The sequence below is a fragment of the Grus americana genome, chromosome 3 (genome assembly GCF_028858705.1).
Source record: "Grus americana isolate bGruAme1 chromosome 3, bGruAme1.mat, whole genome shotgun sequence".
NCBI classification, from domain to species: domain Eukaryota; kingdom Metazoa; phylum Chordata; class Aves; order Gruiformes; family Gruidae; genus Grus; species Grus americana.
The window spans coordinates 60,804,508-60,826,601 of NC_072854.1; the positions used below are offsets into that span (position 1 = coordinate 60,804,508).

At 37.4% G+C, this 22,094-nt stretch overlaps 1 protein-coding gene across 14 annotated transcripts in view; it reads left to right on the plus strand.

Annotated features, from left to right (window-relative positions):
- Nucleotides 1-22,094, plus strand: part of L3MBTL3 (L3MBTL histone methyl-lysine binding protein 3) — an 83,465-nt gene that overhangs the window by 55,506 nt on the left and 5,865 nt on the right. For 12 of the 14 annotated variants that reach the window (XM_054819601.1, XM_054819600.1, XM_054819608.1 and 9 more), the window contains 6 exons: nt 380-494; nt 3,724-3,826; nt 8,965-8,997; nt 11,715-11,861; nt 13,716-13,880; nt 17,821-17,912. In XM_054819601.1, the coding sequence (XP_054675576.1) occupies nt 380-494; nt 3,724-3,826; nt 8,965-8,997; nt 11,715-11,861; nt 13,716-13,880; nt 17,821-17,912 (655 nt within the window). The remainder of the gene's footprint in view (nt 1-379; nt 495-3,723; nt 3,827-8,964; nt 8,998-11,714; nt 11,862-13,715; nt 13,881-17,820; nt 17,913-22,094) is intronic. The other 2 variants (XM_054819613.1, XM_054819599.1) reach the window with 1 other exon arrangement.

A 22,094-nucleotide genomic window follows, 5' to 3' on the forward strand; every position in this document is an offset into this window, starting at 1 on the left:
TTCTGCTATTTTTAAATCCTGTTCAAACAGGAGATTTAAAAATGTTTGGATTTTGGGGTTTTTTGAGAGAGACAAAAGGCAGAAATTCATGCTTAATTTAAGTATTAATATGAGAACTAAACTCATCCTGCTTTATTCCTGGGATTTGAGCCTGTTGATGCAAGACATAGTAAACAACAAAATGACACCTCTCTCTTTACTTCAATCAGAGTATGTCTGAGTCCAGAATCTAATGTACATGTATTTTCTGTGTAACATCGATAGTTCTTTTGAAGTGTCTTCTCTAATGGGCATGTCATTTTTATAGATTACTTAGGGAAAGTGATTTTATAGAGAATTTTTCTGATCTAAAATCTGTTGTTCTCCTTTTTGATTTTAGGTCCATTTTGATGGCTGGGATAGTATTTATGATTATTGGACTGATGTAGATAGCCCTGATATCCATCCTGCAGGCTGGTGTACAAAAACTGGACACCCTCTTCAGCCCCCACTTAGTAAGAGAAATCACATTATAATGTAACGATGTTAAAAGGCATGCGTACCATGCTCTCTTTTTTCCTCCAGTGCCGCCCAAGGAAGAGTAGCGACTAGGATATGCAAAATAATGTAAATGTGACATTTAGTGCGAAATCAACAGTCGGTAATTAATCACTTTTTAGTAGATAGCTTTATTGACCCTTACTGTAATGGCAATACAATGTTTCTCTGTATGCAGAAGAACCACAGTCAAAACCTGAAGTAATGATAAAGATCTGTTGCGTAAAGTCCTGGCCCTTTGGAAGCCAGTGATGAAGCTGCTGTGGCACTCAATAGGGATAGGGTATCACTCTTAAAAATCTTCTGTCCATATCCCCTTGAAAGTTAGTGTGCTTTTTAGCTCAGTGGAGTCCAGACCGCACTGAAGAGGCACTCCCTTCAAATGCTGTGGCAAATCCTCAAAATCAGCTAACGTCCTTTTCTTTTTCAGCTGAGCAAAGAGGGGTTAATGCTGCCCACATTGAAGATAAATCTAACAGTCACGGTACCAAGAATAACACTGTATTTATCAGCTTGCCCTCTTCGGGGATTTTTTATTACTTGTTGAAGAAGTGGGAGGTCTGTCATAAATGGTGGCAGGGAGAAGAGACTTCTGTGGTAAAGATATTCCTGCCTATGCCATTGTGTTTCTGGATAATGGTAGTGAAATCACTAGCCAGATGATTTTTAATAGAGTACTCTTCTCTGGGATTGTTTTATACTGTCACTCTGAGGTATGGTTTGCACGAGTGCTGAGTGTTCACAGCTGTAACTGAGATCAGAAGGAGCTGTGCTCGGAAAATAAGAAATGCTGAGCAATGCTAAGTACTCTGAAAAATTAAAATAACTGGGATAAGACACACGCAGATTGTGTGAATGTGTTACCTGAAAATCTCTGTACCTCAATTCAGCGTCTCTAAAATGTCAAGAAGAAATGTTTCTTATCAAGAGCGTGATCGCAGTATATTCATTAGTTTTCTGAGCACTCCAGTGATACGGTGATGACTGCCTGCTAGGAAGTTAATCATTCTGCCTTCAAAGCAGAGTCTGAATAGCGTGCCATAAGTGCCAAAGCACAAAGTGAATAATGAGAAGATCGGATGCTGCATATACGCTTCTTAAACAGAGATGTGCATCCTGCGTACTGAATGAAGGAACAGTCCAGTGGGAAAAAGTAGCCTGTGACCATATAAATAAAAATTGTATCATATGGCAAAAGAGCCAAATAAGGTTGCAACATTTCTATTACCTAAGATTGAAAAGAAAAATCCCCTGGGTGGGACTATAAAATACATAAGTTCATTTTGTTGAAGGCATTAAAAGAAACAAAATACAGATGCCCATCACATACAACACATGATCTCCTTTAGGTGGTGGCGTAGGTGGAACTGTGCATCTCTTTTTAGCATGTGACTGGTGGAACTGACTTTTTGCTACTAGTTAAGCTGTAACAACCAAAATGGACAATGTTACAGGAGGGAAAGTGACCATCCATTAAATAGGAAAAGATTCATTAACAGCACAAATATTATTAAAATAGGATGATTACTGAGTAATATATTCTTCCAACAGTATGACTTTGTATTATTACTGTAGAATATGGTATAGGATATAGAATACTATACAAATATTAATATCATTTCCCAGTAAAGTGCATTGCAAGTTTTGTGAAAGGGTTTCAGGAGAAAAGAAAATACTTTGCAAGACACAGTATTTTTTCTTCAGTCAGTAAGATGGTCCTTTTCATGATGCAGTCCAGATCCCTGTCTTTTAACACCAGAAGCTCTGTGTGAACACTGCACAATGTTAGCAATATCAGTCTAGAACAGTCATCATAATGGTCTTATGCTCCCAGTATTTATGTATTCTTAGTGTTTTAAGATGCAGTGAAGTCATCATGATGGATTATGACCTTTTTGATAGCAGTTAGGGAATTAAGAACCATGCATTGGTATCGATTTTAATATCGTTTCACAGTGACGCAAACAGCAGCTTCTTGCATAAATATGGACAGCCAGTTGCAGGTCTTTTAAATGACATTTTTAGAGAGTTTGAATTTTTTTAAGTGAAGAGAGAACATTTGTAGGGAGCTAGTTTTTGCAAAACCAAAGCATCGGTGAAGCAGGACTTCCCTTTACAAAATTGTCCCTATTAAGTTAACTCTTCCTCTGAGTCCACTAACTTGTTATGTTACAGGGATCAATTTTCCATAAAGGAAGAAAAGATAAAATTCTCTGTTCTCCCATCCATGACACCATTTTAAAACCTATAGAAGTCTTTGGACTTCAGTGTAGCCATAGTGTGGTAACATTAGCATAACATTTGTTAAAAAATGCTTTTGGACTGTCCTAATTTTACATAATTCTCCATCTTTCATTATCCGTCTGCAAGCAAGAAAGCTATCTTTCATTTCAGAAAATTTCTTTAAATAGACCTTTTTATGTCAGTATTGTTATCTGTAGGGGGAGATAGAAGTTCATGTACTTTTCAAGTAAAACCCATACTAGAGAGACAGTGCATGTTTGCAGATGTGCAGGAGGTGTTCTTAGTTTCATATACTGGAGTAGGTCTGTCTCTCACTTGCTATGAAACTATGGGTTATATACTATGTTTGCTTGAGTGTCAAAGCTAGTTTTGACAGCTCCATGCTTTAATGTCTCTGTAGGCATCATTGTTACAGGTTGATGAAAATCAGATAGACACATAAATTCAGATAAGTAAAAATGTCAAAAATCTCCTGATGGCTTGTTCTTTTTAGTAGTAGTTTCAGCTTTTGATTTCACCACCTTGTCTGCTGGAAAACTTGAGCTAAAAATGGAGTAGATCAGTACCCATTACGAACAGAGGATCAGCAGGGTAACTTACTTTGTGCTCTTGCGAAACAACCAGATTCCAACTGCAGGTAGTTAATAGGAGAGAAATTTGAAGTCATACAGTTCCTCCAAGGTTTGCATTCTTTATATAGATGTAGCTCTCCTGCAGAGATTTACTCACACAGAATAAAATTATTTCTCCAGTGGATTAGGTTGTTTAAATCTCCATCATGCTTTTGCAGAATGCATTTCTAAAGTACTTTAAAATTAGGTTTTATTCACTTACTACTTCTTCATGTTTACCATGATACTCTGGTATTCCTGCATATTTATATAACTTGTAAAGATTAGATACTTTTTTTTAATCTCATATGTAATTTCGCCTGACATGCAGGTCCCTTGGAATTGGTGGAAGCTTTAGAGCATGGAGGGTGTCCCACAGCAGGATGTAAAGGAGTTGGGCACATTAAAAGAGCAAGACATATCGGCCATCATAGGTAAGTGCTATGAAGCTGTGAGTTTATGCTTTCAATTGAGTGATGTGTACATGTGGGTTTTTTTAATTGTTGTTCACAAGAAAACACATCCAAGCTGGAAGAAAATATGAAATCTTGTGAGCCTAAATATGCAGTGATTTCAGTTGCCATGGTGAGCATGCTGAAATAAACATTAGCAATCTGTAACTTCACTTCACCAGGGTGTGCAGAGATAAGATTTGTCGAACATCATTTTTTGTCACAATTGATAGATTCAGCTACTCTGTGTTTTGTTCCTATGAGGATTCCTCGACTTGCTGTTCAGATTGCAAAATGTTACAGACAGATATGTATAAAGCAATAACTTTTGAACCTTTTGAAATATGAGGGCACTAATTTTATTATGGCTTGGGTGTTTTCGTTCTGCTTGGTTGGTAGGGGTGCGGATTTGCTTGTTGGCTTGGAAAAATACTAAAACGGAAATTCAATTCATGTGTTCCCAAATGACAGCCTGAACAACTTGCTGATCCTTTTATTGAACACCTTCAGAAATATAATACAGAAATCTGGACATCCCAGGCTCTCCTGGAGGAGAGTTGACATAGGGAGGGCAGTAGCATGAGAGAATGGAATGGGGTGGGGGCAGAGAGGCAATGACAGAATAAATGGGAAACATTTATTAAGTCAAAAAGGTATTATTTTAAAAACATTTACAATATGACTATTTAAGTAAGGGATATACAATTAATGTAACATGTTAAGTTGAGAACTAAGTGCCATAAATATCATCCTATAACCTTTTTGCAAATTAGGGCTTCCAGAAATTTTCTTGGAATTTTCCCATTACACAGTCATATGATCCTCGAAGCACTTTGTGCTTTCTGCTGTCATATGGCTAAGAGGATTGCTTTTTGGTAATTTGTCTACTGATGTTTTTTAAGTTTATTATTAAACTAGCATGATCCAAGAGTTAGCTGTGCAATCTCTTTATATTTCTGGTGGCAGAATTATGTCCTTTTGGCCAGAATTACACTACAGGGTTTTGATGGCGTACTAGCGATGGTTGAAGCCTTGACTCATCCATAACAAAATAACTGCCAGCAAAACTCACTGTGTTGTTACATGTTTAATGTGCAAAAGGCATCTTTTGCTGCAAGAATTTCTTTCCTGTCTACAACAGAGACATTGTGGTTGTGTTGTGAGGAAGCAGAACAGTGCTAGTACAAGCTTTATCTCTAGGGAGGGACGTGGCTAGGATAGCTCCAGTGACAAAACCTGTTTTAGTATGAGTTGTGGTGGTGTTCTAGCATGACATGGTATGCTGCATTTATGACTTTCAGATTATTCTCACCCTTTTCCTTCTGCCTTTTTCTATCCATGTTCTTTTTCTTTGGTTTATTTTTTTTCACTTTTTCTACCTTCCCCTGTGAGCTTTGTTGAACTCAGTCAGTAGGATAACTCCTTAAAAAGTCAAGTTAGTATTTAAGAGGATACAATACCATCCTTCAGTTAGGATATGGTAACCTACTGCATTCATGTTCTCAGTCCACTGCAAATGTGAAGTTACCCAGACTTGCCTAAAAAGCTTCCTGGTTGCTTAGTTCAAACCCGTTGTATTTCATATCCTGGTAGACTAAGTCTTACATGATTTATTAATGCACCTGATCTGTACGGCAATGACTTCCAATTCAGAGGATCTCAATTACTTGGAGTCAGATGAGCATACCCATTCTTAGTCCAAGGCTGAAGCCTGGGAAAAAAAAAAAAGATACTGTAAGTGAATGTGTCAGAAGTTTTCATTTCTGATCTTCTCTCTAAGTAAACTTTGGCGCTAAAACTTCTAATGTTTCACAGGGAAGGGATGAGTAAGAGCTATGTGTCTAGTTAGTTCATGTAGCCTTTGTTTTTATAACTAGATTTTCCATGGTATTTAAAGTTGTTACACTTACTCATCCTGAATATTAAGAAAAGAAATAAACTCATGGCACTCTATTGTGGTTTATTTTTGCTACGGTCTTAGCAATCCTATTATTTGCACGTTAACTGATAGTTCTAGGGGATGAAAATATAACCAAAGAGATTTTGTTGATCATAAGACAGGTATTCGCTGTTTCATAGCAAATAAATTAACACTGTTAAGTATCTTATTCACTAACTATATTGGATTGCCCTCTGTGCTGATATTGTGGGTTTTTTTTCTTGAGCATTTCTGAGGAAGATAATGAGATTTGTTATTTATCTGGAGTCTACAGATTTGAGGGGCCAGGTCACCCCAAAAATTCTAACACTGTATCATCACTTTTCTCCTGAATTAACAAAGACATTTTGAAATTGGTATAATTATCCACGTCAGGTAGCAGTCCCTTGGCTCTTGGCAACCTTGAAATGTATTTAACTATGCTTATCCTTTTTTTCATGATGAGGTACAACGTCTATCTACAGCATAAATGCCTGTGTGCAGAAAAGATGGTAATTTAAAATGCTAAGTAGTTCTGAAGTAATTTTGAGAGCTTGTTCCTTAGGAACCAGATGAAAGCCTTGGTGATTAATTATGTAGTGGGGTTAAAGCATTTACTTTTTGGAAAAGTTCATGTTAATAAGGACTTGGTATCTATCACCAGCTGATGTAGAGTTTTGTGCTGCGCAGTTGAAACTGAGACTGATGTGCAGGTTGGTAGCATTATGCAGATCCCCGCATATTTATGATTGTGGATTTTATGCTGTCTGATGTTCAATGCATGCATTAATTTTCAAGTTCAAGCAGTAACACAAAGTGGTCAGTTGTAAACAGGTTATTAGTGTTTTGGGTCAACTCACTATGAATAAAGTTTTTTACCAGAAACTTTACACGTGTTAGGTTTAAGTTGAAGTGAACCGAATGTGCCGTGGTGGAGGCTGTAAGAGAACCACAGTGCAGAAACGCAGGAAACCTCAGCTCAGCGGGATGTCACATCTATTTGTTTGGTGTCTGCTGAAGTAATTCTCATCTGATTTTGATGCCAGTCTCAAGTTTCACTTTATCTTTTATGTAAGGTCATTGGCCCCAGCCAAATCCATTATAAGCTACTCAAGTCAGGTTTAGACTTTTGAAGGAGCTTTCTCCTAAAAAAGAATTACTTTGATGATAAACATGCATTGTAAATTGTGAAAGAGAACATTTGTATCACTTGTTTCCAGACTAGTTAAAAATGTTTTCCTAAAGTCAACTGAAGTAAAGACATCACTCAACAAAAATCAAGCAGATAAAAAGCATATATCTCGCAGATGTTGTCAGGACCTTTTTGCTGGAGGTTTGTTACTAATCACATATCACAACCAGCAGATGCAGTCATCTGGACATAGGCTGCTCTAAATAAAGTCTAATCCGTGAGTTAGTCCAGTCTGTTTCTTTAACCCATCAAGGAAGATAGTTTGAGCAAATCTGGGTGAATTTTCCTGGAGCTGCCATACAGCCTCATCCCTTGGCATTAACCTGCACCTGAAAGGCAGTGAGGAGCTGGCATTGGTAACGTTTCCAATCAGTACAGCTAAACCAGGAGACTTGTCTGTGGCTTCACACAGGTTTGCAAAATATTCCTAGCAGCCATAAAGCCTAATAATCTATATTAAAAAATACTTTAGCATTAACTTTCTTTTACCAAATAGAGTACCACCTTAGTCGTCTTCTTCAGGTTAAGAGAGAATCCTGGCTTATGTTCTGGTCTGACATTAGGTATAGCTGAGGCTGAGTAATCCAGTTGGACTCTGTACTTCAGAAACTTTGCATGTTACTAGAAGATAGGAGCATCTCCGGATGTCTGAAGAAGACTTAAGTTCCATGCCTGCCCATCAGTAGCCCAGTTTATCCTGCTACCGTTGAACGTCAGAGAAAAAGATATGTGTGTAACCGTACTAGAGATAGATCCTGAGAGTGATAGAAGAGCAGTCGCAAAGTAACCACAAATGGGATACGCTGTCTGGATGCTTTAGTTCCATTGGGCAGTTCTGGAAAGAGCTGATTATGTAAAACCTCTGTTGACTTGAAAATCCCAGGCCTGTGGTCCTTGGAATTCTTCAGAATGGTATACAAGAAGTAGTAATTGGTGCATTGGGTTTTTCCTTTATTGATCTTTCCTGATTCGATAAAAACAGAAGTGTATTTTAATGCTCAGTTTTTACTCAGCCTATGCAGGACTCTGGAAACAGTGGCTCCCTTTCCTCAAAAAACTGCATTATGGACACGTGTATTGCCAACCACTCAGCTGCCATTTCAGTAGGATGCAAAGTGTACAGCAGGTAGCTAATTGCTGTGCTATGTTGATCCTCCAACGTTTAGAGATGGCTGATTACTCTCCTGTGCGGGGGGGTCGGGTGGCGTTAATGTGAATATTTGTTTACTGAAACATGGGTTGAGCCTACTGAGGCAGCTCAGATGATAATTCAGTAGCTTTGTGTTGGACTGGTTTCAAAGCTGTGAAGCAGCGCTGGAGGGTGTACAGCCCTGTCAGATGTATAGTAGAGGTTTCAAATTGGGTAGCTGCTGCTGCTTTTGCTTCTTGCCATACTCCCTGTGCCTCTGGCAGACCTTGGTACCCTCAAGTCAAGGACATCTGATCATTTTGGAAACTGGCTTCTGAACTTCTGCTGTTTTCAAAATACTCTGCTAAGGTAGACTGCAAGCTGGAGCAGAAACCCAGGTTTAAATTGACAGAAGAGTTAAAAATCGTAATTTAATATTAAATAACCTAAACATCAAGACTTCTGAGCCCTTGAGATGAATTGTCTCTAAAACTTACAGTCCTGTATAAATCAAATACTTCTATTATGTAGGGATAACAAGATTAAATTTTTATTCTTTGTAGTAGGCAAGCTAAACTGAACTAAAGGCTGGAGGCATTGAGGTTCAGGAGGATTTACTGATTGATCCGAAACCATGTAACTCATGCACAGGTTCATTCATGCCGTGTTTTGTTGAAACAAAGCCAACAGTGGAAACCATGAGGGTTCTTTTTGTTGCCCCAAGTAATAGTAACATCAAAGGGCTATCAAGGAGTTTTTAAAAATGATACAACAACTTGAATAATTAATCGCAAGGAAAAACTCAGCGGAATTTAGTGTTCTAAAGCATCATTAATATTATAACTGTTGATTGAAATTGTCATTCAACTTCTGTTTTCTAGAAAATGCGAAAGGAAAAAGCAGTATGTAAACAGGCAAGTTCTGATGAAGGACTGAATTTTGAGGTTTTTTTGTATTTTTTAATTTCAAACATATTAATGGTGTTGGTAAACAGAAGACCTGCTGGAGATGAAATTGTATTGTCAGATTTCATTGTGGTGTAAGGCTTGTTTAGTAATACACAATTGAAGTTAAATACCTCATTGGTAGTGTTTAGTGTTTCCTTGAGACAGCCCCTCTATCAGCTTAAAAACACTAAGCCTCAGAACACCTCTGTGAGCATAGGAAGCCAAAAGAAGATTACATGCTTTGCCTTATAGCAGTGGCAGAACTGAGATTAACCAATATATTCCTGAGTGTCTGATAACTGTATTTCATCACAGTGGTATGATTTTGTCACAGCAAGAACTTAAATCCCACTAGCATTGGCTCCTTAAAACCTTTTTCTGAATAGAAGCCAGTATCTTTTATCTTGTAGTTAATTTGAAAGGGAAAAAAAAGACATCATTGTGATAGATGCAACAATATAAGAAACTGAGAATATAAAAACACTTGCCTATCTTTCCTAGTGTTCCTCTTTTCTTCCCCATCTTTCAGTTCATGTTTTTTTGTCCTTTTAAGACGCTGGCAGAGGCTAGTCCTAAGCCAGACAAAACTAGTAGGTTGAAAAATAAATGTAAGTAGAGGTAATATAAATAAATCTAAAATAAAATGCCAAATTCTGCTTAAGAGAAATCAGAAATAGAAGTTAAATATTCCAGGTTATTTTTTTCTTTGTATATTGTGTTCCATGTCTTTAAAACATTTTCGCTAACAAAAAAATACCCTATTTCAAGTGTAGCGCTTTAGTGTCCAGCCACCCATCTGGTTATATCTTATTCTGCTATGTAAACTTCGGGTATGAAGGTTCTCATGGCAGAGAACTTCCGGGCCTGTATCTCAGAGGAGGTGCTGGAACTACCACCCAGTTCCTCAGAAGAAGGCAAAGATAACTGTCCTGTGTAGATCCTCTGGGGTGGATGGCTGTATGTCCTTTGCAAACGCTGTACAGGCTGTTGTGGAACACCATCTCCTTAGAACGGCCTTAAACAGGGACCTCATCTTGATTAGAAAAGCAGAAATCATATTCTGCGGGCATGTTTTTCCTCCATAATTCAAGTTCAGCACAGCTATACAAGGATTAAAAAAAAAAAAAGGTTGATACTGTCTTGTTTTCCAATGAATCGACTGACAAAATCAGACATGCTGCTGGACTCCTGTGTCGATAACCCCAGCAAGGAGTGACTGACTCAGCTTGTGTAGCCTTGAGGAGTTTTCTCCTTTTATGCTAAGTGCTGAGAGAAATGTAAATTTCCACCAAGCTCTTGTTTATGTTGGAAAGACCAAAATTAGATTACTAATATTGGTCCAGTCTTGTTTGTAGGAGTTGATACATACACACTGTGAATCCAGAACTTCATTGGTAAGGGAAAAGGCAAATGTATGGCATATTTTGAATAAAAGGCCTTTTTTATTCTGTGCTTTGTAAAATGAACATGATAATGAAGTCTGCTGGTTTTCTATTTAGTTTTTGTAATTTGGAGGTGGCAGGGTAGACTTGTTTATATTAGACAGTTGTATTTGGAAATCCTGCATGTAACAATCAGTGAAACAAATACAACATTGCAGTAGTTTATGGAAAAGCAGATAGTTACATTCTTGAAAAGAAAATACACAAAATCCCAGAACATGGGGTTTTTACATTTTACCATTCTAGAGGTCCTTGTAATAATACCAGTGAGTAGGAAATCACAATTTTAGTTCATAGTTAGTCATGGCTCACAAACCACAAGTAGACCATTATGTTTAGTACAGCCTCTCCTGTATCTTAAATAGACATTTGAAAACTGAGTGTGTTGTTATTCACTGTTGTGGCAAATGTATACCTTTCAGAATTTGGGTTATTACCTTTGAAGTGTGAGTATGTGGCCTGACTAATCAGTTGAACATTGCATGGCATTCTTGTAAAGACAAAATCCCAGTTCAGCCCAGCATGTTTTGTGTTGCTGTTCTTCCCTTTCCTACCTCTTGTGGGAGGTATGACTTTTACATTTGTTAGAGTAATAGTTACAAGTCATTATCAAAGTATGGTGTCAAATTCTCTCTCTACTTGGAGTGTGGTCAAATAGGGAGTGTTGAATGATAGGAAGGACTGAAAATGTCACAATCTTTTAATGGAATATGACAAAACGGCATTTGCAAAGAGAGGGCATTCGCTGCAGTAAGAGGATGTGCACTGTTCCTCATACTCTGCCCTTGCAATGCAGCTTCTGTGTGGGCATTACATACATAGTAGGAGTACCTCTCCTTTACTGGAAAAATAAATGTGGGAATATGATTTTGTTTGGAGACAGGTAAGTATAGTCAAAGGCACCCTGTATATTATTTATAAAATACCATTAAAAGTATGAGAGAACAAGCTAAATACTCATCAAGCAGTTTTCCAGAATGTATACTGTAATATAAATTAATACAATTTGTGCTACATAAGTTGCTGTCAAAAGGAAATGCGAAAAACATTCAGGTTGAGGTTTTTAATTAGTGGATTTATTAACATTTAAAAGCATGACTACTTATTGCATTTTTTTCTAATTTTCTTCATATTGATTGATTGCATCTGCTTCTAGAAAACTAGTCTCTGTTGTCATTTCATTTGAACTGTGTCAGTAAAGTGTCTGAGAATAAGGAGGCATTTCTTTTCTTCAACTTCTAGTGCAGTCAGCTGCCCATATTCAGAGATGAACTTGAACAAAGAAAGCCTCTTACCTGACCGGTTGAGTGGGGAGATGCCAGCAGCCAGTCCTGTCCCCAGAAACAGAAAAGTGGAAGCAAATGAAAGATCCACCTCTCCAGTAATCAAGTAATTAATGATTGAAGCGATGTCTGTGACTAACAGTAGTACTTTATTTCAGTGTGCTGCAGTGTAATTTGCAGTTGTGTCATGGCTGAATGGTTTCAGAAAGGCTTGCCTATTTATCTCCATTTTCATTTACAGCGAAGGAATGGTTTCATCAGCACTTATCGAAAAGGTCACCAAGCTGTCAAAGACTGATACTGATTTTACTATGTATGACTTAACAAGAGTTCGGTTTCATCTTCCGTGTAACTATCTAGACGACTAAGTGGTTAATTGGAATTTGAAATGGATTGTTTACCAGTTGGTTTCACTGAAGAAAATGATTTATTTGTGTTTCTTTTGTTTGCTGGGGTGGCCTTGTTGATGTGACTGTAAATTAATGTTGCTCTCTGAAGAATAGCCACTGTGAATTCTGTTCTAATTGTGGGAGTGGAGAATCAAATTACTGGGAGTGAGTTTTGCAAGAATGATGCTAACGTCTGTAGCTGAAGCTTCTAGCAGGAGCACTAGGAAAAACAAAGGGATGTGATAGCAAGGTGATGATTTTCAGATAATGATTTTCTATCAGAAATTGTGGACACCAACTCCTGTGCTTTTTTTGGGCTGTGGCGATACGTAGAGAATTAAAGAAGGAAAGGAAAAAAGGAGCGGCTTTCCATTCTTTTCAAGGGCTACATTAATGTAAATGTGAAAATGCGAATGTTTGTAATGAAGGTTTCCAGTTCCTGCTGTAATGAACACATATTTTCAATAGATGGTATTTTAAATTACATTCTTGGAGACAGTTTCAGCTTCATGCTTTACAAACAAAAATATTCAGCTGTCAGAGAGTGCTGCCTGGTTCGATTGTTCTTGTAAGTGTAGGGTTTTGGAAATCTGAAGTGACTTAATCACCCTCTGACAGGCAGCCCAGGTAGCGTCCCAGTGAAGCCAGTAACAGTTTGAGCACTGTTCTCTGTGATAGGAACTGTGTCCAGTGCTACTTTTTTCATTGTCCTAATTGAGAGACTGCATAACATTTTTAAAGGGTCCTGACTGCATAACGGTATATTGTGAAAGGGAGAGAAGGGATAGGAGGCAAACAATGCTTCAGAGTTTTCTTGTGTTACAAATATTTGAAGTGGATAGCTTATTATCAGAAATAACGTTAAGCAAATTCCGTTCCTGTTGAATTGCCTAAAAGTTTTACCTTTGATTTCATGGAGAAGAGAGTTCTGTATTGTGATTTCTGAAAATCCCAGGTATACAATTTTCATAGAATCATGGAATGGTTTGGGTTGGAAGGGACCTCAGAGCCCATCTAGTTCCAACCCCCCTGCCATGGGCAGGGACACCCTCCACTAGACCACGTTGCCCAAAGCCCCATCCAACCTGGCCTTGAACACTTCCAGGGAGGGGGCAGCCACAGCCTCTCTGGGCAACCTGTTCCAGTGCCTCACCACTCTCACAGTAAAGAATTTCTGTCTAACATCTAATCTAAATCTACCCTCCTTCAGCTTAAACCCATTACCCCTTGTCCTGTCACTACACTCCCTGATAAACAGTCCCTCTCCAGCTTTCCTGTAGGCCCCTTCAGGTACTGGAAGGCCGCAATTAGATCTCCCTGGAGCCTTCTCCTCTCCAGGCTGAACAAGCCCAACTCTCTCAGCCTGTCCTCATAGGAGAGGTGCTCCAGCCCTCTGGTCAGCTTCATATTTTGTTGGTAGCAAGTAAGAAACTTCTGTGCATTTCTTAAAACAAACAAAAACCATGTATTTCTTCAGTTACACTAACGATTCTTTACTGACAGAGAAAGTAAGTTGAACAACTCCTCAGCTGCTCTCAGTTTTAAACATTTTGTTAATTTGTTTTAAACAGTGACAGAAAATGCCCCAGCCCTGGTCACCTAAGTATGAAATCTTCAGCTCACAATCGATCGTCTGGGAAAACTGTATCAGAAACAACTAAGCTGGAAGATGCAGAAAGCAAATCTCCTTGCAAGAAACCCCTGTTCTGCGATGTGAAAGAAAAGAGGGCACCTGGGTAACTATCGGTTCCTTTCAAAGTGTGTGTTGTTTGGAGATGGTCAGTTTAAAATGCAGCACAGTGATTTGTCCGTGCAGCTCTTGGAAGCAGTGGGAAGGAGATGGAAGTTCTTCAGCGGTCTTTATATTAGAAATAGAGGGTAAAGGGAGTTTCATAATGTAGTTAAGAAATAAAAAACGTGTATCGGAGAGGAGAGGAAAAATTCTACAAAACAGAGAAATTATTGGAAGTTGGGATCCTTCTTCCGTGCCTCTGTGTACAAATATGTTATTGTACATGTGCAAATATGTGCATACATCTAAACATGAAAAGTAATTCCTTCACTCTCAGGATTTGGAATATCTTTTTGACAAAAAATTACATGAGAGAGTTCCCAAGCTTGCATTGACAAATAATACTTATGGTATAAAAAGGCTATCTTTGAGACTAAAAAGATACAATTCATTGTTTTCATGGGGACATGTGAGGCAATAGCCTTCCCTACGTTTTTAATTAGTTACAGTATCAGTGCATTATTTTGTTGGCTGTTTTCATACAGAAATAGAAGACACCCTGGAACAAGAAGTATCATTTGTTATATATTTATGTCAGCTACATCCTCCTGTGTTCATAATACATGAACTGTAAGTGTTAGTAATAACAGTGTCTTGAGAGACTTTGGAGAGTTAGTATTATATGGTAAATACCTCACAGTAAACCTGATGATTGAAATGTAACTTTTATTAAGAAGCAGTAAACTCTCTACAAGATTTTTTATTGTACCTTTTTTCCAAATTGGGTTAACCAGATCTAGCAGTGTATTATGACTGCCCTTCCTTTTTCCACTAGATTTTTTTTTTCTTTCATGAACTAGTATTCGTTGCTTCCTTTATTCCAAAAACATATGCAACAAAATACAAAAGATATTTTTGGAATGTTTAGCTTTTTGCATATTATAAAATTGGTCAGCTTTTCTTTAGAACATTCTTTCACATTTCAATTAGGTGATATTATTAAAGTTATATTGAAAAAAATCTAGTAGGAGCATCAAGCACTGTTGATATAATTCCCATGTCACAAATAAATAGCATTCACTAGTCATACTCAAGTGAATTTAAACAGCAAAAAAAGACAGAAGACAGTTTCATGCATAATTCTGAAATAACCTGTGTTAAATGATAGATGTCATTTATCATTTTAACCATAATTGTAGTAAATTAATCTTTTTTAGAAATAAACTTTGACTTTATACAATATCTCTTAAAATTAATTGAAGAACAGTTTAATTGGTCTTTCATTTTTTTAGAGGGTGTTACCTTTATGAAGCCCTAAAATAAGTAATACGTGTGCTATCTGTTCACTCTAGTGAGTCATTTTTATTCAGAGAATAACAGCCTCATGCTAACTTTGAATTATCCAGAGGCTTTGCAGTTTGTGTTTGAACTGTATGAATACACTGATGACTTTCTGCATTTTATCATCTAGCTTTCCACATTCTCTATGTATCCAGCATAGTCAGAGGACTTTTAGTTGAATAAACTTCCTTTTAAAAAGGCATGAAAAATAGCATTCACAACATTAGGTATATATGAACTGCTAGAGTTATAAAATATTGAGCATCTGGTTATTGCAATACCCAGTGGATCTTTTTAGATGTGTATTCAAAGTACACATGCATAATTGAAGACACAGATACATGTACTTGTGTGCTCTTTAGCTACTGAGCTCATAGTATGGATTTAATTATTTTTTACAGTTGGCTATTCCTTCATGTTCCAGGTAATCTTTTGTTTCATAGAAGTCCTTGATTGAGGAACCAACCACATACGGAGCCAACCTTGAGAATTATTTTGTTGTGTTAAATCTAAGTGGTACTCAGATAATTTCCAGTTCCACTTACTCCTTTTCTTTCTTTTTTTTTTTTTTTAAACTAGTAAGAGATACTTGTGCATACAAACAATTGCACTAGAAAATTTTGGTTTGCAAAAATATGTGTATAAACACTACAATCTGTCCCTCTGGAATGTTCCTGAGATTAAAATTCAAGATAAAAATTACATGCCTACAGCATATTCAATTTTAATTTGAACGTATCTTTATACTGTCTTCAGAGCAGCAAAAGAATTTCACTGTGATAGGATTTCCACTCTGGAAATATTTACAATTAAGGAAGGTGAACCCTCAGGCTTGGGAATCAAATGGCATTACTTCTTGAAAGAAAATTAAATTTATCTTCCAACCCCTTCCCCAAACCCTTCAATTTATGATACTATCTTGTACTTTACTAGTAAGATAAAATTTCTGGATGTATGTCACTATGAAAATTGGCCTCAAGAAAATAGGAAGATACATGCTTCCTCACAGGTGTTGGTGATCTCTCTTCCTTATGTTGAATTACAGTATTCATTTTCTTTGACTTTGGAATTAATTGCACTACTTTGTAGCATCCTACTTTAGAAGTTTGCTGTGTTTGTGGAGGTTAGGCAAAGAATTTTTAAGTAAAAAATGCAGGTGATATTTCTGAGGAAGATACTGTGGAGCAGTCCTTTGTGGCAAGGACTGCAATGACAAGCGATGCCTGCCGTATGCATTCCACTGGCATTGCTTCTCATGCCGTTACTATGTGTGTCCTACCGTGCTACAAAGGCTGGATTTTCTGATTTGTTGTGTTCATTTTGCACCATTAATAGTGTGTTAAATATATTTCTGTTGACGTCAGTGACCTTGCAGCTCCTAGCTGATTTATTCCCAAATGCTTACTCGTATTTAGTAGCATAAATAGTATTTAATATAAAAATTGTATTTAATACTATAAATGTAAACAATGGAATTAAACAAGGCTGTCTCTTCTGTGGATTTGTGTTTTTAGGTTAGCTAATCTTGATGTCTAGCAAGGTGTTAGTTCTAGTTTGGCTTTTTATCTGTGTTTGAGACTTTTATAAAGGGATTCTTGTTGACTGCTTTGCTGGTAGACAGTAAAGCATGAGTTCAGGCAGTGGGCTTTCTTGTAGTCTTGACTTTAAGATCATTCTGTCTGGTGCCTATTTTTAGAAAATGTTCATTATGTACTTACTGTCTCTGAGAGCTCTGCATCTGTGATGGTTTAGTAAAAATTGGCCAGTGTGTTCTCAAGTTCTTAAAAGCAGAAGGAAATAAATACACACATAATGTCAGCGAGTTTGTATAAGCTTCATTTTTGTAAGAAACCAGGCTGGAAATACCTTCTGAAGGTGGAGTTTGAAAAGGAACTTCCCAGGGGCTGGCTTTAAGATGAAGATACACCCACCCCGTTAGAAGTTCTCTTATTCCCACCTCTCTTGTCCCGTTTTTCTTGATGGGGGGGAGGCGTTCCCTCTTTGCAAATGTTTGGGCTGGCAAAGCTGAGGGAGCAGCCACAGGCAGCAGGCACAGAGCAGCTCTTTTAGCTGGGTAAGAAGTCATGAAAACAGTAACAAAAGAATACAGATTTTTTTCACTGGGATTATGAACAGCTGCACGACAGTGTGTCAGTATAGTACAGGAGTTGGAGATGAAGGCCAGACAGAGAAAAGGGAGTAGATGTTGTTTCAGACAGCTCCTGAAAATGGCCTGGATAACCATTATGGCTTTGTAGCAGATGCAGCTATGTATGTGTTTTTCATTTTTCCCATCTTCTGCCATGGATACATCCACTACCTTCATTTGTATATTTTCCAGTTTCAGTTACGAAGTCAAGTGTGTTGCTACAATTTACGTGATCTTACTTTACACTACTCTTGAGCCTTCATTGCAAAATTCATGTCAGTAGTTACGCCATCTGTGTAAGTCAGAAATTAGATCCTCTTTTTTACTTTATGATGATACAGCATCCTTTGTGTGGGAATCCTGGAGTGTTAATAGCATTGTTAGCAAGAGATGTCATCATGCTTAGTGATTTTTATGATGTATTAATAAAAAATGAACATCTTATTTTCCTCAGTGGAGTACTACAAACAAAGGACTCTATAAAGAACAAAGAGAGTGAGGAAGAGGAGACAGAAAATAAGCTGCTCATTTCAAATGAAATTAAAGGTAAATTGGCAGTACTTCATTTGTTTCGTATTAAAATCTGCAGAACAAAAGAAGTGCGATATTCCTTGAAATTCTTTATGAAACTGCATTGCAACGTGTTTTCTATATTCACTACTTGTGCTCACAAATTTCTTAACAGTAACCCTGTGTTTCTTTATCTTGTAATCAACAAAGGCTTTGCCAACAACTTTATTGCAGTTGTAAAGATGAGTGCAAAATGAATACTGGTATTAAAAGTTTCATTTCAATAATATTTTTCCACTGACTTCTAAAAATAGGTGATTAAACCAGGCTGAGTTGTAAAGGTATTATGTTCATTTGTTGCTTTGAAAGGGTATTGAAAGGAAGTTAAAGATGCAGACTTTAGCATTTACACATTACAGGCATAATGCAAAGGTAAGGTGATTTATTCAACCCAACCTCGGTCTGTTGTGCAGTCTGATACTTTGCAGCAGCCCCTATGCAGAATGAGCCCTTTCTTTTTCATGAGTGGTACAGAGGGACGGCTGAAATTTGTACTTCACTGAAAAACTGGAGACAGTCAAGCGGAGGGCAACCAAAATGATTAGGTGGTTGAAGGACTTGACATAGGAGGAAAGGTTGAAGGAATTTGGGAAGGGAAGGCTTGGAGGAATCTAGTCACAGTCCTCCAGTAACTAAAAGGTAGTTACAGAGAAGATGGAGGCACCCTCTCCTCCAGGCTGCAGAGTGGTAGGAAAAAAGGGAACGGGCACAAGTTGCTTCAGGGGAAATTCTGTCTGAATATAAGGAAGAAACTCCTCACCATGAGAAGAACTGGAATAGGCTGTCCAGAAAAGAGGTAGAATCTCCCTTGCTGGAAATATTTAGGACTTGGCTTGACAGGGCCCTGGATAACTTAGTCTAATTCCCTGCTCTTAACAGAAGAATGCATCATAGGGTCTCCAAAAGTACCTTCCAACGTGGACTTTTCTTTGGTTCAGTGATTCTCTGTGGTCATGCGTACTGCTGTGTCAAAACTCTTGGCTGTTCACTGATCCAGTTGGACAGATTGAGGTAGCTGTTCATTATTCATTTTTATCCTCATTGTTTAGAAAGAATACAACACAATTCCAGAACATCACAGTCTTAAGTTTGATAATTATTTTGCATGTGTGAAACTTAGTATGTTAGGGTATTTAGTTATTGGACTGAGTCAGTGCATTGTTTCAGTGCAGCTTTTGCTGCAATACTTTCATTAACTCATGCAACTTGAGTGAGAAGCTAAACATCTTAATTTCATAATTTAATTACTTAAATTTCTAGATTTTTTCCTTCAGTTTGTTGTGCAACAAAATTTGTAAGGTTTTCATCAGAAATCTTGAGACTTGAGTAACTGTGGTTCTTCAAGGGCTACATTTCTTAAGTTTTAAGTGAGTTCATCATTGTAAAACCTTGGAAATTCTTCTAGACTAGTAGAGCATTGCATAAAGTTAAGGTGATGTTTTATTTTTAAGTATTTACCTCTGATACATTTCTTTTTATCTTAAAACATTGTTTGTCTGCCAGGAGTTTTCAGATAGATCTAAGAGGCACTCTGAAAACCTTGTGAAGTATGAAAGGTTCCATCTATTATAAGAGCTGTGCAAAAGATGTAAAAAAATTCAGATTTTTACAGTGTTTTGAAACATGATGTTCAGAATTCTGGAGAAAATGAAGCATTAAAAGAAGACTCTCTTTAAAGCAGATGAAAGAAAGAGAATTTTTGGCCATTTGAAGTATTTTGTTTCAGCAGAATGGAAACATACTGTTTTGTTGTTGACTTTGCATTATCTAACACAGTACAACAAAATTAAAATCCAGTAGTTTGGAACATTTAATTATCTGCAGTTCTTCTTTTATTCTAAGAAAACTAGCCTGATTTTGTGAAGCTTTCTGAGTTTGTCAGTATATACTATTTGGATAAAGTTTCACCATGAGCTCTGCTTACTACTTAGGATGCGTTTCTGTGTAGGGTCTTGCAGAATTAGATTTATAAAACTAGAACACTTTCTTGCGTTATTGTTTAACAAAGTTATCCTTTTTACCTCCTTTTTATACACATAATTTTGTGCCATTATTTGTTTAAATGTGCCATAATGCTTAATCTTCAGGATAGAAATGGATCATTGAGTTCTTGCTATCATAGTCATGGAAAGCTCAAGCTAAAATAATTGCAGTTGTGCAGACTTTTGTGAACTGTGACTACTGGTACCTGTGCTTGTTGTCCTATTTTTTTCTTCATGTCACATTATTATTCTTCAACCTACTTTTGCCATACTCATGTGACCAGTTCTCTACCGATACTTCATAAAATGTGTACTGCTATATTTCTTTTTTTGGAGAATGATTATTTGAAGCTAAAGAACTGCACTGAAATCAGGGCCCCTTCATACTAGCTCTTTTTGCGGACACAAAACCTGTGTTTAAAAAGCTGATACGTGTTAGGAGCTAGAACATGCGGGAGGGAATGAACAGTGTTAATGGTCTCTCGTTAACGCCGAAAAATGTTTGCCATTTAGCTTCTTTGAAACTTCAGGTTGTATTTTGTTGGAAGGTAACTCACTAAGAAGATAGACGTGAATTAAGGAAGACATGGTTCAGGGAAAAAGATAACAAAATTGCATTAAGTATGAAGAAGAATGTAGAGGCAGGTGGGCTAAAGCTGAAGCAAAATGTCAGCAGAGAAGAACACTGATCAGTGTTCTTAGAGTCTGAACTTAGTGCATCTGGTTCTGCTATCTCACGTGGAGCTGGCAAGCAGATTTTGTTTCTTCACTTACGTGGTTCAGTGAGCTCTTTGTGGCACTGCGATGAAACTGGCTAACCCATGGTGTACCTCCAGTTACTGTTCTCCTAAATGTCTAAATTGAGACCTAAATTGGAGTACATCACGTATTTTCTCTGGCCCGCAAATACAGATTGCCTCTCTATGGGAAGCAGGGCTTGCAGAACAAGGAATACCAGAACATGAGGGTAGGGAGAACTTTTAGATGTCTGATACAACAGACATAGATTGTAATCAAAATACTGTGTTTTGCACTGTCTTTTGCAAGAGGTTACCCACAGTAAACCTGAACTTCCCTTTGTCAGGGATGTGGTTATACCTGCTGCGGGGTTGAGGCCTTTTTTTTGTTTTTTTCTTTTCCTGCATCTGGTTGGGTAAACTAGCATTTTACATGCTCATTTTTGTGCTCCTCATCTTACCTGTGAGGCAGATAGGACACAGGGTGAGAAGGAGAGGCATTTTTGCCCGCATCCTCAAAGGCATTAGGCGCTGAATTCCTTTCTGTGTCAGTAAATAGAGCTCTTGAATGTGAATAGATGAAGTACAAGGTTTAGCATTATGCAGTGTCACATTAGTGAACTTATTTTCTACTAACCTCATTCATAACCAGCTGACCTGTGTTTGCCTGAAGTTTTCCAAGAAAACAGCATGGAGAGATGCACAGCACAGATTTTTCGTCTGGAACTGTTAGGATTTGACACAGCTGTAAACTATTGAAAATAGAGACATATGGGATAGATAGGTAACCTTAGCTGTCATTGCTGCTACTCGCTATGCGTGTACCAATATGCTCTTCTGTATACATATGCTTAAACGTGCATAAATGGAGTGCAATTTGCTTGGAATTTTCTTCACACAGTATTGTCATCTGCTATTTAGATTACAGTATCAGTGTATCACATGCTTTGCAATTGGAAAACAAAAATAATAGCTAAATACTTACATTTTCAACTCTTAAGAGACCTCTTTTAGAAAGAAAAGATCAGGAGATAAGGGTGAGGAGGAGATTCAAGGGAACAGTGAGCAAGATACTATTTGGGAAAATAGGCTTTACATTCAGCACGCTTGCTGTCTTACAAGACTCCTTTCTCATGGAGATTTTTAGTAGTAGAAGGTCTAAGGAACATTTGAAGAACAACAGTGAAGTGTAAACAGACATGTAGGGAACTCACTTCCAAGAGTAAGAGTATGATGTTAGGAAAAGATTAAGGAGTCTATTTAAAAATTTAATCAGTGGGCTGACAATACTGACTAAATGGCTTAAGAGTCAACTTCTGAATAATAGGCATTGATATAAAATTAGGGTAGGTCTTGAAAGTAACAAAAATTTAAACTGGAGGAGCAGAACAACACAAAACAAATGTAATCACATCCTATATTGGCCACATTATATATTC